General features: G+C 49.6%; 1 protein-coding gene across 1 annotated transcript in view; it reads left to right on the top strand.

Annotated features, from left to right (window-relative positions):
• Nucleotides 1–1,729: 1,729 nt before the first annotated feature.
• Rhce (Rh blood group CcEe antigens) overlaps nucleotides 1,730–15,926 on the top strand; it is a 30,686-nt gene continuing 16,489 nt past the window's right edge. The window contains exons 1-3 of the mRNA XM_057784699.1: nucleotides 1,730–1,880; nucleotides 9,504–9,690; nucleotides 15,241–15,391. Coding sequence (XP_057640682.1) covers nucleotides 1,739–1,880; nucleotides 9,504–9,690; nucleotides 15,241–15,391 — 480 coding nt within the window. The 5' untranslated portion in view covers nucleotides 1,730–1,738. The remainder of the gene's footprint in view (nucleotides 1,881–9,503; nucleotides 9,691–15,240; nucleotides 15,392–15,926) is intronic.

The raw sequence follows: 15,926 nt of genomic DNA, 5'->3' as shown, positions 1-15,926 counted from the left end.
ACCTGGGGCTGACTAAGCTCGCAGCCAGCAAACCCCAGGGATTCTCCTGGCTCCATTCCCTTTCGCACTGCTAACACCATGCCTGGCTTTCTGTGTGGATGGGGAGGATTTGAATGCTGGTTTCCATGTCTGCAGAGCAAGTGCCCTTACCCACCGAGCCATCTCCCCAACCCACAAAGGGATAAATTTTAAAGATAAGTTTTTCAAATCTAAAGTCACTTCTGAACCTCGTTTCCCTTTTTTTTTTTTTTTTTTTTTTTTTGGTTTTTCGAGACAGGGTTTCTCTGTGGTTTTGGAGCCTGTCCTGGAACTAGCTCTTGTAGACCAGGCTGGTCTCGAACTCACAGAGATCCGCCTGCCTCTGCCTCCCAAGTGCTGGGATTAAAGACGTGCGTCACCACCGCCTGACTCAGTTTCCCATTTTTGAAAAATCAGAGCATTGATATTCCCTTCTGTGATAGCTTTGTCAACTTGACAAAACCTAGAATTGTTTGAGCTCGAATCCTGACTTGGGGGGGGGGAGTTGTCTTGATTATGTAAACTGACTCAAGAAGACACATCTTAACTGTGGGCAGGCTGGGCCATGAAAGGAAGAAGGTGAGCTGAACACTAGCCAGCATTCATTGCTCTCTCTTAACTGCAGACATGATGTGACCAGCTGCTTCATGCTTCCATTGCCTTGGCTTCCCCATCATGGACCGCACCTTGAACTTGGAGCCAAAATTCCCTCTGTCCTCTAAGGTGCTTTTGGCAGAGAACTTTACTATAGCAATAGTAAGCCAAGACTTCTTCTCTTTTGTCAAAACAGATGCTGAGACCCAAACCCTGGGCCTGCTTCTTGCTCCCCCACAGAATTCCGGCATCAGCTCCAGGCAGGCCCTGCCTTTCTTACAGGGTAGACCAAAGGAACAAACATAAAGAGACGGTGAATGTCAAGCAAATTGGTGGCACACCCCTTTAATTCTAGCACTTGGAGGCAGAGGTGGGCTGGCGGATCTCTGTGAGTTCAAGGCCAGCCTGGTGTACAGAGTTATTTCTAAAACAGCCAAGGCTACTACACAAAGAAACCTTGTCTCAAAACAAAACAAAAAAGGATGCTCTCCTTCAAATTACATGCAAAACCAGGCATACCTGTAATCCTAGCACTCAGGAGGCATAAGCAGGAGGATCGGCTGCGAGTCTGAGGTCAGTCTAGTCTACATAGTGCATTCCTAGCCAGGGTTCTAGAACGATATTCTGTCTCAGAAAAGATCAATACAATAAATAAGGGGCTGGAGAGATGGCTCAGTGGTTACGAGCGAGCACTGACTTCTCTTCCAGAGGTCCAGTTCTCTTCTCAGAGCTCTTAGAGTTCAAGCTCTTCGAGAGCTTCAAGTGAACCTGGGTTCAATTCTCAGCTCACAACTGTCTGTAACTCCAGTTGCAGGTGATCCAAGACCACCACAGACATACAGGCAGGCAAAACATCAATGCACGCAAAATGAAAATAAAGAGGTAATTAAAACAAGATAAACAAGCAAATAAATAAATAAAGCTGAGCACAGTAGGAGGTCCCAACAGGAATTCAGCCAGGACTGTCTGAATGACCGATTCTGAAGTTCCTCTGCTCTCCTTAGGCCAGCCCAGCCAGTTTTTGCATCCCGAGATAAGACCTTTGGCGGGTGTTTCCCCTATCACTCCTTCAAGTGGGTGTGGGGACCTAGTGCTGTCAGAACCTGGGCATAGCAACAGGCACAAGATGGGCTCTAAGTACCCACGGTCCCTCCGATGCTGCCTGCCCCTGTGGGCCTTTGTGCTACAGGTGGCTTTCATTCTTCTCTTCTTTTTCATCTCCTATGACACCCCCCGAGTGGATCAGAAGTTAATGGAGACCTATCAAGGTGAGGGGCCTGGGGAGGTGGCCAAATGGACCAGGGGTAGGGCAGGTCTGTGCTCTCCCACGACACAGGTGCTCCTTTTCACACCTCTCCCAAAGGGGGTTCCAGCTGCACAAAGGTCAGCCAGTGTGGGCTGGGCTTTGTCTCTTTCATGAGCCCCAACTGGACTTGTGAGCACAGAGCAGGGGAGCTCTTTGTCCGTTGTCCTGAATTCTCTATGCAGATGGTCTTTAAAATGTTCTACTTTTCTGGGGAGATGGCTCTGTGGGTAAGGGCACTTCTGTCTCTTTTGTGGCAATGACTATCATGTTGTGTTGTGTTGTATTGTATTGTAGGGTGTCTCCCTTACTTGTTTCTTTAAAAAGTGTGTTTGTATTATTTTTAATTAGGTATATGTGTCTGTGTGGGGGGATGTGCAGATGAATACAGATGCTCATGGGAGCCAGAGACACCGAATGCCCTGGGAACTGGAGTTACAGTAGCTGTGAGCCAGCCAATGTGGGGTGCTGGGAACTAAACACTGATCCTCTACAAGAAACAGCCCCGGCATTGCCCGTCCAGCGCCCCCCTTGCTGGCTCTTTACTCATCTCCATTTCCCCTTTCCCCGCTTCCTCTCCAGGGCTGGAAAGCCTGCTTTGGGTGGGAATCCCGAGCCAGGAAGAATGGCTGGAGGAGGAGGATGGTTACTTTATGTGTTGCTGTGAAGAGAGCAACCAGGAACAAGGCACATTCCACAGAGGTGTGTGCTTTGCCTCTCTGTACAAAACATCCTGGCGTGTCTGAAACCTCTCCCGGGCTGCTCATGGTAAACAGATGGCCCTCGTGAAGGGTGTCTCGGATACAGAGCTGCAGCCCAAGTCTGGCAGAGTGCAGAGGGCTTGGCTTGGAGCTCCATGATGTGAAACTGACCCACTAGCTGAAGCAGAGGAGTGCTTCCAAAGGCTCCTGGTACAGGTCTAATTCCTTCTCATTCATTTCTTTTAAATCCAATCCAATGTTAGCCAGGTGATGCTGGCTCACACTTTTAATCCCAGCACTAGGGAGGCAGAGGCAGGTGGATCTCTGTGAGTTCAAGGCTAGCCTTGTCTACAGAGTAAGTTCAGGATAGCCAGGGCTCTGTTACACAGAGAAACCCTTTCTCAAACAAAAACAAAAAAATCTAACCCAATGTTTGTTTTAATCCTGTTCACTCCTGTTTCTCCACTAAGTCGTGTGTCACAGACATCGTAGGGTCTGGACACGTGGAGCACGCAGCTGCTTTTCATTGAGCACTACTGTCTACCAGACCCTATTCAGACAGCCTCCCAATGGCCCTCACAACAACCCAGGGAGGCAGACTGCTATGTCTCAATTTCTCACTGAGGAAATAGGTACTTGGATATTAAGTCATTGGCCCAGGGACACCTAGCAGGCATTGGCACAGCAAGTTGACAGTCAGGCATGCTGGCTTTAGTTACATGTGCCTGACCATTGTGTCTTATGGCCCGTCACGGTAGGACTGAGCCACTTGTCTCCTAATCAGTAGGCGTGGGAGCCACAAAGGCAGACTGATGCCTGCAAGCTGACCTCTGACTTCTTTATGTCCCAGATTAAAAAATAAATGAATGAACAAATGTAATTCTTTTTTTTTTTTTTAAATATTTATTTATTATGTATACAACATTCTGTCTGTGTGTATGCCTGCTGGCCAGAAGAGGGCACCAGGCCCCATTACAGATGGTTGTGAGCCACCATGTGGTTGCTGGGAATTGAACTCAGGACCTTTGGAAGAGCAGGCAATGCTCTTAACCTCTGAGCCATCTCTCCAGCCCACAAATGTAATTCTTAAAAGTTCCATAATGAAACAGAAATTTAAAAAAAATAAATAAATAGGAGTAGGGAAGATGACAAAGTGGTTAAAAGCCAGAGGCCCCAAGTTCAGTTCCTGCCGTGCATATTTGTAACTCCAGTTCTAGGACGTCCAGTGCCCTCCTTCGGCTTTCTTGTTAACCCACACACAGCACACACAACATACGCACACACACACACAGCACCACACAGCGCACACCCACACATAGCACACACACACACACACACACAATCTTCAAATGAGTAAATAAAAAGGATTGAAAGCAGCACTTGGGAGGCAGAGGCAGGCGGCCTCTGTGAGTTCGAGGCCAGTCTGGTCTATAGAGTGAGTTCCAGGACAACCAGGGCTACCCAGAGATATCCTGTCTTAAAACACAAAGAAAAAAATAACATCTATAGATAGATAAATACTATCAGTTTTTATTACTAACCAGCTTCAATTTCTTATGTTTTAGATAAGAAAAAAAATAAACTTGGAAGGGCTAATGTTTTCTTCCAGGAAGCTCTAGGGACTGTCTTGGGCACCTTCCAAGGCTCCGTGTTCTGATGGCCATGTCTGGATGACCAGTAATGGAGCCAAATAGGCAAGAGATGAGACAGTAGAAGCAAGAAGTTCAATTGAAGACACATTTAGATGAAAATCACCTTTACTTGGGCGGGGCGGGGCAGGAATACTACAGACATGCGATTGAACAATAGCTGTGTCCGTTTTTACTGCTTTTCTGTTATTCTGAGGAAACACTATGATGAAGGCAACTTCTAAAAGTGAGCCTTTCATTGGGCTTACGGTTCCAGAGGGTTGGAGTCCGTATTGGTGGAATGAAGGTATGGCGGGAGGAACAGCTGAGAGCTCACCTCTCAAAGCGGGAGGCTGAGAGTGTTGTCGGGAGGGCAGGAGGTATTTGAAGCCTCAACCTGACCCTTCTCCAACAAGGCCACAGGTCCTGATTATTCTCCAACAACAGAGTCACCAAGGAAGGAATGATTATTCAAAAATTCAAGCATGTGGAGGCTATTCTCATTCAAAATGGCACACTGTGCCAGTTCTTAAGAAACACAGACTCCAAGCTGGGTAGTGGTGGTGCTTGCCTTTAATCCCAGCTCTGGGGAGGCAGAGGCAGGTAGATCTCTGTGAGTTCGAGGCCAGCCTTCGTCCAGAGGCTCCACTGGGAGCCATTGCCACAGACAGCCCGTCCTAGCGCTGCCAAACTGGAGAACTATCTCTTGGGCCTTTTGCTTTACAAACCACTCATTGCCCCCCTGTGTAGCACGATTAATAAAAACCCAGGGACAGAAATTGGGGTTCAGCCTGAAGGTCAGAAAAGCAAAACAGCCAGCCCCTGGCTCTTACCTGCACCACACCACGAATCCTCAGAATGAGACTGTGCGTGAGAGCTGTCTCCTCCTGTTTTATATTCCTCTCTAGTGCTGGGATTAAAAGTATGCACCGCTACCGCCTGGTTTCAATGGCAAATTAGTGTGGCTACTGAGATTAAAGGTCTGTGTCACCACTGCCTGGTCTGTAAGGCTGACCAGTGAGGCTGTTTTATTCTCTGAACTTCATGCAAGCTTTTATTAAAATACAAATGAAAGATCACTACCCCCCTGCTTTCCTCAGGAGCAGGGAAAGGGGCTTATGGGAAAATAAGAGGGATTTTCCAGGGCCAAGTGCACCACAGCTTCTCAGGGAAGCTCCATTTCCCTTCTGAGCCTGCTGGGGCAATGGTGGGGTGGGAGGGAGCAGAGACTGCGGAAGGAGAAGGCACAGAGTGCTAAGGTCCCAAGGCTGTGGAGGTCCTCCCCTGAGTCTTGTTCCCTACCAGGAGGGACAAGAGTGAGTGCATGGACAGGACCGGAAGGGGAAAGAAGAGGTCTGGGTGGACAAATTCAAGGGCCAACCTGCAGTTATCCAAATGCATAGGCACAAAGACTAATATATGTCATGTACAGCAAGCATGGGTGCTCCGGTCACAGCACCAAACCTTGTAGGAGCCAGTGAACAGGTGCCCCTACCCATTTTACAGATTAGGAAACTGAGACACACAGAACCAGGCCTTAGCCGTGACGTGCAAACTCAGGGGTCACACCACACATGCAGGATGAGGCAAGAGGGTGTGGAGTTCAAATCTCTCTGTCTCCATTTACCAGCTGTGTGACCTGAGCCAGGCACAGCAGCCTGCTGGGCCTCTCTTCTTCCATCTGTAAAATAGGAAAGATAAGTGGTGATGACAGAACGGGTCTGGTCATGAGGATTCTGGGGACTGCCTTCCTCGCCTCACTGCTGGCCTCCCAGGTCCCAGAAGGCCAGACTCCAGCAGTGAAATTCCTCTTGCCGCCCAGTTCTCTCAACTCCTTATCACACCAAACACCTTGCCGGCCACTAGTTTATCAGCCCTGGGGCAGAGCTGCTCTGAGAGCAGCCGCCCATGGGGGAGCCCTCTGAGTGGGACTCGGCCCTGGGGTGGGGGTGGGAAGGGGCAGGAGTAAGTCTGAGCCTGGATCCTCAGGATGCTGGAGAGGAAATGGGAAGCAGGGCAGGCTGGGGTGGAGGGTGGGAAGCCAGATGCTGTAGCTAACAGCTGGACTGCACAGGTTCCCGGAACGGTGTAACTGGAAATGGCCAGGCTACATTTCCTCCAGCCTAAGGCACCAGTTCCTTCCTCAGGGACCCCGTGAGGCCTCAGGGAGGAAGGTTGGGGCCCCTATACCTGGAATTGGTGGCAGCTGGGTCAGGAAATGCCTCGCCCCACCCCATCCTCTCATTTTCTTACATTCAGGCCAGACTCTACCCTCTTCCTCTCTTACCCTCCCCTAACGCCTTCTTTAGAATGCCCCAAAGCTCTAAGAGCACCTAGACTATCAAACCCAGAGAGAGAAACTGAGGCTCGGAAAGAGCAAAAGGTTTGCCGGAGATCCTTTAGCATGATGAGGTGAAAACCAGAGCTAGAGGCAGCCTCCCTGGAAGAAAGGCGCCCCGTACCTGTCAGAGCTGAGCTCACTACAGGTGTGCTGTGTGGTCCTGAGAAAGCTCACTCCGGTAGTCCCCGTAGACGTGTGTGCGATAGCCAATCATTACAAGCGGAGGGACAAGTGAGCAACATCTGATGGCTTTTTGTCCTCAAGCTGTCTCCCTCCTTCCTAGTATGCTAAGGCTTCAGAGTGATTTGGAGTTGGTTTTGGTGATAACTATGTTGTTTTATTTTATTTTATTTTTTTGAAATTTTATATGTAGGTGTGTTTACCTACATATATGTCTGGGTATCACACGCATGCTTAGTGCCTGGAGAGGCCAGATGAGGACATCAGATCTGCTGAAGCTGTCACATGTGGTTGTGAGTCAACATGTGGATGCCGGGAACTAGATCTGGGTTCTCTGCAAGAGCAGAAGATGCTCTTAACCGCTAAGCCATCTTTCCAGTCCTCCAGGTGTGTCCCAGGCTGGCTTTAAACTTCTGATCCTCCTGCCTCTGGCTCCTCAGCCACTAGTCTGCACCACCATGGCAGGCAAAATATCTTAAAGTAATAAAAGGGCGTGCACGGTTTTATGGTAGGGAAAGGAGTGTGCAAGTAGAGGCGATTCTTTTTTTTTTTTTTTTTTTTGTTTTGTTTTGTTTTTTTGGTTTTTTGAGACAGGGTTTCTCTGTGGCTTTGGAGCCTGTCCTGGAACTAGCTCTGTAGACCAAGCTGGTCTCGAACTCACAGAGATCCGCCTGCCTCTGCCTCCCGAGTGCTGGGATTAAAGGCGTGCGCCACCACGCCCGGCTAGAGGCGATTCTCAACTGTCCACGTGAACTCACACAGATGGAAGGAAGACAGCAGCAAGGCAGTGAGTTATGCGTATCTGCTAATAAGTCTCACACAGCTGTCAAGGGAGGGGAAACCTGTGCAGGCATCATCCCTGTGGAAAATGGTCCACGTCTGCTGGGAAAACAGCCTCTCCAGGCGCCTCCCATTTTCATTGTAGGAGTCTGATGAGAGGGTGGAATTGTTCCCGTTACCGGTGAGAACCAGAAGAGGAGGTGTGGAAGCTGCGGAATGGCTTCACCAATGGTCTGGGGAAAGACCCTACTCTCCACTCTACCGGAGGCAGGTTGCTTAGCTCCTTCTCGTGGAGGGTTCCACATTCATAAACAGTCACTGAAAGGACAGGTGCAACAGGACAGGAGACAGCTTACGTGAAGCAATCCACTTTGGCTGGACTTTCTCATCACTGTGGCTAATACTGAAAGGAACTGTTTAAAGGGGGCGAGATCGCTTGAGTTTGTGGGCAGCTGGCTTCCGTTGTTTGCAGGCCGTGGTGAGACAGAACACCATGGGGGAAGGCACAATAGAGCAGGGATGGTCACCTCATAGCAGCCAGGACACTGAGAGAAGCAGCATGGAGAGGCCCGGAGCCAAGGCATTGCTACCTGTGCAGAGACATTTTGCTGATCTCCTGGGCATCTCTCAGTGCAGTCAAGTTGCTGGTCAAGATGTGTCACTGGCTGTTTGCGTGCATTTAGCGTGGGTTCCTCTAAAGCTCAGAGAGGCTGAGTTCTAGATCGGACCGCGCAGCTAGAGCAGGCCCAGTCTCACCAAACCCTCTGCAGTACACCTGCTAATTAGTTCTCCAAACCAGAATCACATTAAAGTCCCCCATACACACTGTTCTGCTGGGGCCTGGGGGAGTGTGAGGAGGATTTTTGCATTCTTCTGTCTCAGCTGCTCCTGCTGGGGCCCTGAGGCAGGGAAGGTATTTCCTAGTGGCCTACCAGGTCCCTCGTATGAACTGGGAAAGAATCCTCTCTCTCTCTCCCTCCCTCCCTTCCTTTTCCTACCTTATTTTTTTAAACTTTCATCATGGGGGGCTGGAGAGATGGCTCAGAGGATAAGAGCACTGCTGCTCTTTCAGAGGTCCTGAGTTCAATTCCCAGCAACCACGTGGTGGCTCACAACCATCTGTAATGAGATCTGCCACCCTCTTCTGGCGTGCAGGCCTACATGGAGGCAGAATGTTGTATACATAATAAATAAATAAATCTAAAAAAAAACCTTTCATCCTGGGTGTGGTGGTGCATACCTTTAATCTCAGCACTTGGGAGGCAGAGGCAGGTGAATCTCTGTGAGTTTCAGGCCAGCCTGATCTACAAGAGCTAGTTCCAGGATAGCCAGAGCTACCCTGTGTTGAGAAAACAAAAAACTTCCATCATTTGCATGTGTGTGCACACGCCTGTGTGAATGCTTTTGTACACGTGCCCTGTGGAGGTCAGAGGACAGCCTTCAGAGGTTCATGGACTCCACTGAGGATTCAGGAGATCAGAGTCGGGTCCCTTTTCCACTGATCCATCTCACCCACACTACCTGCTCCTGAAGAAGATGACTTGGCGTGTGCCACAGGACCTCCGAGGCCACCCTGTCTTCTCTTTTTTGTCTCACCAGGACGGCTCAGCTGTTGAGGCTGTGTGTACCACAGTGGCACAGTGGCAGCCCGCCCACAATCCCAGAGCAATTAATTACCTTCACTGAATGCCGGTGATGGGCCAAGCGGGGACCCTGACGCCGCACTGTCTGCATCAGAGTGTTTATTCCTCATAACCGAGGCTCATTTCCTGTGCTCTCCCATCTGCCTGAAGCACTTTACCAACTTTCTCTCCTCTACCCCACCTCAGCCCTGTATGCTCAGTAGTCATGGCCCCGTTACTCAGATGAGAAAGCTGAGGCCCAAAGAGGCAAAGCAGTTTGACCAAGTCCCTTCCAGCGGCCATTCTGTCCAATTCTCACCCACTCCTCCTTTTCAGTCTTTCAGGATTTGACCCTTATGTCAGCCTTGGGCTTCGGCTTCCTTTCCTCATCTTTCCGGAGACACAGCTGGAGCAGTGTGGCCTTTAACCTCTTCATCTTGGCCCTTGGGGTGCAGGGGTCGATCTTGCTGGAGCGCTTCCTGAGCTGGCCTTTCCTACAGGATGTGGCCATCAATCTGTTCAGGTAACTGAAAGCAGCTGGGTTGTTTTGGGTGCTTAGAATGCAGCGAGGGAAAGCTCTAGATGACCAGGGCATCTCTCTAGCTCTGACGTCACAAAATACTTAGGGCAAACTTTTTCTAGAAGATTTTCATTATTTATACAAAAATCCAATTTAACTGGGTCCTATTGGGCATTTCCAACTCTGTGGTACCCCTGGCCTCCCCAAATTCTCCCTGTTTTGTTCTTAATGATTCTGATTGTATAAAGTCATACAAGTTTGTAGAAAAGAAAAGGAGTAGACACAAAGCAGAAAACAGAACTGTTGCCCAGAGAGACAGCATCTTAAGAAAAGGAAGGGTGGGCGGGAGGTGCGGCTCCATGGTGAAACAGTTGCCTAGCATGTACATCAGTCCTGGGTTCCATGCCAGCCTGCCAGGAGAAAACAAAGAGGAGGAGGAAGAGGAAGAGGGGGAGAGAGAGAGAGAGGAAGGGGAGATGAAGAAGAAAAGAGAGAGAAGGGAGAAAGGGATGCAAGAAGGAAGGCTCGGTTCTGAGATGCCAGTAGACAGGAAATGATCACATTTTTATTTTATGTAAACTAGCATCAATCCATGTAGGCGTAGCTAAATGGTACAAACTGGCAAAACTAACCTGTGATGCTAGACGTCACAGTAGTGGTTACCCAGGCAACAGGTGCGTATTGATTAGGAAAGAGCACCACAGAACCTGTGGGCTCAAAGCCGGGCGGTGGTGGCGCACGCCTTTAATCCCTCCCAGCACTTGGGAGGCAGAGGCAGGCGGATCTCTGTGAGTTCGAGGCCAGCCTGGTCTACAAGAGCTAGTTCCAGGACAGGCTCCAAAGCCACAGAGAAACCCTGTCTCGAAAAACCAGAAAAAAAAAAAAAAAAAAAAAAAAAAAAGAACCTGTGGGCTCAGTGACCATTCTCTGTGTTAATCTGAATGATGTTTCTATAGGGGGAAATCAGGTTAATAAACGACAGGTGATTAATAATAGAGCTGAGATGATTAACAGATACAGATTAGTCAGGGTTCTCTAGAAGAACAGAACCAATAGGATGCATATATGTATATATACATGTATATATTTACACACATATTTAGATATAAGAATTTATTGATTTAGGTACATTAAAATAATATTAACAGAGCTGGGAGGTGGTATCGCACACCTTTAATCCCAGCACTTGGGAGGCAGAGGCACGCAGATCTCTGGGTTTGATGTCAGCCTGGTCTACACAGACAGCCAGGGCTACAAAGAGAAACCCTGTCTTGAAAACAACAGTAACAACAATAATAATAGTAGAAATAACAGGTGTCTCACACCTGAGAGGCAGAGAACACTTGTTGGTGCCCCAGCAAGTTGGTGTGGTCCCACAGTGGCTGTCACACTCCAGCGGTGGACAGCCTGGTAATTGCTCAGTCCTGGAGAGCGCTGGTCCTTAGTCCACAGTGGAAGTCTGGAAATGCAGGTTCTTTCATCTGCAAAGGAATCAGCAGCAGCAGGGTGCATCATTCTGCAGCAGGAGGGAAGGCTGGGCAGATGGGAGGCAAACAAACTTCCTCCTGACTGTCCCTTTCTGTCTGGGTTAATACCCAGCAGGCACCTCCCACACTCTTCCCACAGCAACTAGCAATTAAGAAAATGCCCCTCAGGCCAATCTGATGGAGACAGTTCCTCAATTGAGGGTCCCCTCTACAAGGTGATTCTAAACACAGATAGGCGGTAGACAGTTCCTGAGGGGCTCTACACTACTTTAAATAGGCGCTGGATACTTGATAGAAAGAACTAGGAGACATTTTCCTTAAGAATGCTTTCTTGGAGCCAGGCAGTGGCAGCGCACACCTTTAATCCCAGCACTCGGGAGGGAGAGGCAGGTGGATCTCTGTGAGTTCGAGACCAGCCTGGTCTACAAGAGCTAGTTCCAGGACAGGCTCCAAAACCACAGAGAAACCCTGTCTCGAAAAAGCAAAAAAAAAAAAAAAAAAAAAAAAAAAAAAAAAAAAAAGAAAGAAAAAAAAGAAGAAAAAGAATGCTTTCGCCGGGCGATGGTGGCACACGCCTTTAATCCCAGCACTCGGGAGGCAGAGGCAGGCGGATCTCTGTGAGTTCGAGACCAGCCTGGTCTACAGAGCTAGTTCCAGGACAGGCTCCAAAGCCACAGAGAAACCCTGTCTCGAAAAACAAAAAACAAAAAAAAACAAAAAAAAAGAATGCTTTCTTGGTGCATGGGCAGAGGCAGGCGGCTGAGTTCCAGGTCACCCAAAGCTACATGGCGAGACCCCCACTCTTCCCCCACGCCCCTCCCCCCATAAAAGTAAATTTTGTTTTGTCCAACCTTGAATTGCTAGGATTCAGAGTCACACCTTGGGAATGTCTCAGGCCCTGTCAAGGCCACCCTAGCTTTCCCTCTCAGGCCCTTGCTAAGGCTTCTGGGACTTGCCCATGGACAGTAAGCTTTCTGTGAGCCCAAACACTGTGTTAGACTTGTCACCAATATTCTCCTTAGCCCATCCAGGGTCAAGGTCCAAGGTCATCCACAGGTAAAGGAATGGAGAGGTTCAGAGAGGTTAAGACACGCGGCTGGGGTCATAGGATTCTACCTTCCTTCCAGCCTTCCCAGGCAGTCGCGTTGTGAGATGGTCCATTCCTTTTTACATACTGCAGAGGGCCGAGGCAATGCAGCCGAGTTAACAGAGCTCTTGCTTAACTTGCATAAAGCCCTGGGTTCTACTCCCAACACCGCAAAACAAAACAAAAAACTGGTCGTTATGGCACACTCTGTAATCCCAGCGCTTAAGAGGTGGAGGCAGGAAGACCAGGAGTTCAAGGTCACCCTCAGCCAAGCATAGTGAGTCTGAGGCCAGCCTGGGCTAGCAGACAGCCCATCTTTTTTTTGGTTTTTCGAGACAGGGTTTCTCTGTGGTTTTGGAGCCTGTCCTGGAACTAGCTCTTGTAGACCAGGCTGGTCTCGAACTCACAGAGATCCGCCTGCCTCTGCCTCCCGAGTGCTGGGATTAAAGGCGTGCGCCACCAACGCCCGGCTTTAGACAGCCCATCTTTAAAAATACCCTTTTAAATAACTTTTTCAAGGCTTAGAGCAACTGCCTGTGGGTATTGCATACCCCCTGGGTTGTGTCAAAGGACACCCTGGGGTTCTCACAGTGGCAGTCCTGGGCTGGGGCTTCTGTTTAAAGTTGCACAGGTGTTAGCCTTTGGCACACAAATTGGAACTGGGGGCATTTCAGGATGTTTACCTGTCATGGAACTTGTAACAGGGACCTGTTGTCCCTCCCTGCCACCCAGCCGCCATCCTACCAAAAACCATTTGGATCCTCCCGACTGAGACTCAGCTGGCCCTGACTTTGCAAGACTGAACAGTGGCACCCACCTGCCTGTCAGGCCAGGCTGGGCTAGTGGGCTTTGCCTGACCTGTTCCCTGCACTAGGGACAGAGACCCCGCTCTCCCCTCACACAGTAAGGACTTGGTAAGTGCTCATTGGGATAAAAATGAAAACAAAAGGCCCTTCAGTGAGCGATTTCAACCTGACTGCACGCCTGGTATGGGGATCAAACCAGGGCCTTGCAAATGCTATACAAGATCTCTGCTCAGCGCCAGCCCCAACCATTGGTGTTTTGTTTTTCCATGACATAGGCTCATGGAGCACAGACAGGTCTCAAATTCACTATGTATCTGAGGGTGGCGTTGAACTTCTGAACCTCCTGCCTCAACCATCTGAGTGCAGAGATTACAGGTGCGCACGCCTGGTTTATGTGGTGCTGGGATCGGACTCAGGGCTTTGTGCCAACTGAGCAAAACCCCAGGTTCCATGGGTGTACTTTTTAAAAAAGTATTTATTTACTTGTATTTTATGTACATTTGGTATTTTGCCTGCAAGTATCTCAGTGTGAGGGTATCAGATCCCCTGGAATTGGCATTATGGGCAGTTGTGAGTTGCCATGTGGGTGTTGGAACTGAACCCTGATTCTTTGGAAGAGCAGTCAGTGCTCTTAACCACTGAGCCACCTCTCCAGCCCCAAGGGGTGTACTTTTAACTGTATACCCTGAGTGGTTCTAGAAGATTCTCCCTAGAAGGTCCTGGCAATGCGCAGCTTCCTTGTTGCGTCTGCCATGTGTTCATGAATTCTGCTCTTACTGTGACCCCAGGGGTTGTTACATGAAGTCACAAAGGCACAGGGTATGTTCCAGGTCTCACTGTCAGGACATGGCTGCATCGAGCCTTTTAACCACCTTATTTCAGGGTCTTGCTGTCACTTGTCACAGATCTGAGATCTCATGACTGGCCTAATTTTCGAATTGAGTTGGTCAATACACTGAACACTCGCCTGCCGAACATGGCCTGTCTAGACAGTGACACACCAGGTTCCCCAATATACTGTCCTTCCTGGTCCACGTCCCCATGTCCTGCTCTTACCGTCCCCTCACATCCTTGAGCCTCAGGAACAACAGCAATGAAGACCAGGGAGGCTGCATCCCTTAGATCTAGGGACTCCGCCTTAGGGTCTTAGATCTAGGCCAGCTGGGCTTGAACCTCATCTTTGTTAGCAGGAGGTAGTAATGGCCATCCTTCCAGTTTCATGCCCTCTTGTACATGATGGGGGGAGGGGAGGCACACAACATTGTGGTAATGTAGTACCACCCTGATGGAGTACTAATCTTTAACCTCAGGCCATTCACCAGCCTCTTGCCAAAAGCTGGATTCCAGCACAGCTGGAATAATTCCTAGGGAGGAGAAGCTTCAGGGGAAAAGGGGAGGCCCAGTTCAGTGCCACGGCCTCCAGGAAGCCCTCAATGATAAGTCCAGTTGGCACAGTTAACTCAGGAAACCCTATATCTCTCCAGCCAGACCAGAAGCACTTTGAAGATTAAAAAATGACTTTCTCTGCCCAAATCCCCCACATTGAGCCTGCACATTTGTCCAGGAAAGGAAGGATTTGAATCTTCATGATGCCTGCCTCTATTTATGAATTTCCTCTTCATGTGCCTACCAGTCTTTGTGTTAGATAGATACACGTATGCAAAGACTTCCTTCTAACCCCTGCCCCAGCCAGGGCAAACAAACGTGGTCATTCTTATTTTCCAAGTGGATGCTTTATAGGGATTAAGTAGCTGCTTGGGTGGTAGAGCTGGATGGGAAGCCAAGTTTATTCTACTTCCAAACTGCCAAACCCAGGCTCCACACATCGAGGAGAGAAAGGAGGACCGTGGCGGGCCAGCGGGTGCACAGCGCCCTCTATGGAACATCTGAGAGCGGCGACAGCAGAAAGGAAGTGGGGTTGAGGGTGGAACTCCGACAGCAGCGGTGTCCCTGGGGAAGAGGCAGCCACTTTAAATCACAGTGACATTGGTAGAAGAGGCTTGGCGCCTCTGAGCTTGCCTGTACCACTGGAGTGTGCAAGGACCTCAGGTGCCATCCTGGTGAGGGACAGGGCAGGAAAGCCTGTGCTGTTGGAAAACCCTCGTGTGTGCGTGCGCGTGTGACCTGCTGAATGAGAGGTACTCTTCCTCACAGGGTCTCTCTCCTCCCTCAGCATCCGGACGGCTACCTTGAGCACAATACCTGTGCTCATCTCAGCGGGCGCTGTCCTTGGGAAGGCCAACTTGGTGCAGCTGGCTGCAATGGTGCTGATGGAAGCTGCAGCCTTCAGAGCCGTCCGGCTTATTGACAAGAAGGTCTTCCACGTGAGTCCCAGGGCTCTGAGGGGACTTGGGAGAGCGTAGGGGGGTAGGATGCTGCCCCACCTTGATGAAGTTTTGGAGTTTTGAAGATGAAGCTAGGCCCCAGAGGAGCTGAAAGTGCTTAGACACCACTGAAGGTTAAACACAGTGCGTGGAGGCCTTGAGCGGCATGAGATTACTATGGGATGCGTACGTAAGATGAATTCCCAGAGCGTATTAGCCACAAAGTGTGTTGTATTTTTCATACATGGCTTACAGGCTAGTCCAATTATTCCAACAATGACTGTCTCCTGATAGAAAGCCCAAGGGTCCAGTAGTTTTCCAGCCCATAAGGCTGATGTTTCACTGGCCTTCAGTATACATTGGGATCCTAAAGAAGTAGGCTCTAATGACGTGAAGGAATGGACTTGCCAGGGAGACTGAGAGCAAGGGCTTCCTTCTCCCTTGTCCTTTATAGAGGCTGCCAGCAGGAGTGGCCTAGATTTAAGACGGATTTTCCCACCTCAAAAGATTGGGACTGCCGGGCGGTGGTGGCGCA

Source organism: Chionomys nivalis, chromosome 11, assembly GCF_950005125.1.
Source record: "Chionomys nivalis chromosome 11, mChiNiv1.1, whole genome shotgun sequence".
NCBI lineage: Eukaryota > Metazoa > Chordata > Mammalia > Rodentia > Cricetidae > Chionomys > Chionomys nivalis.
This window is presented reverse-complemented; position numbering and strand designations above follow the sequence as displayed.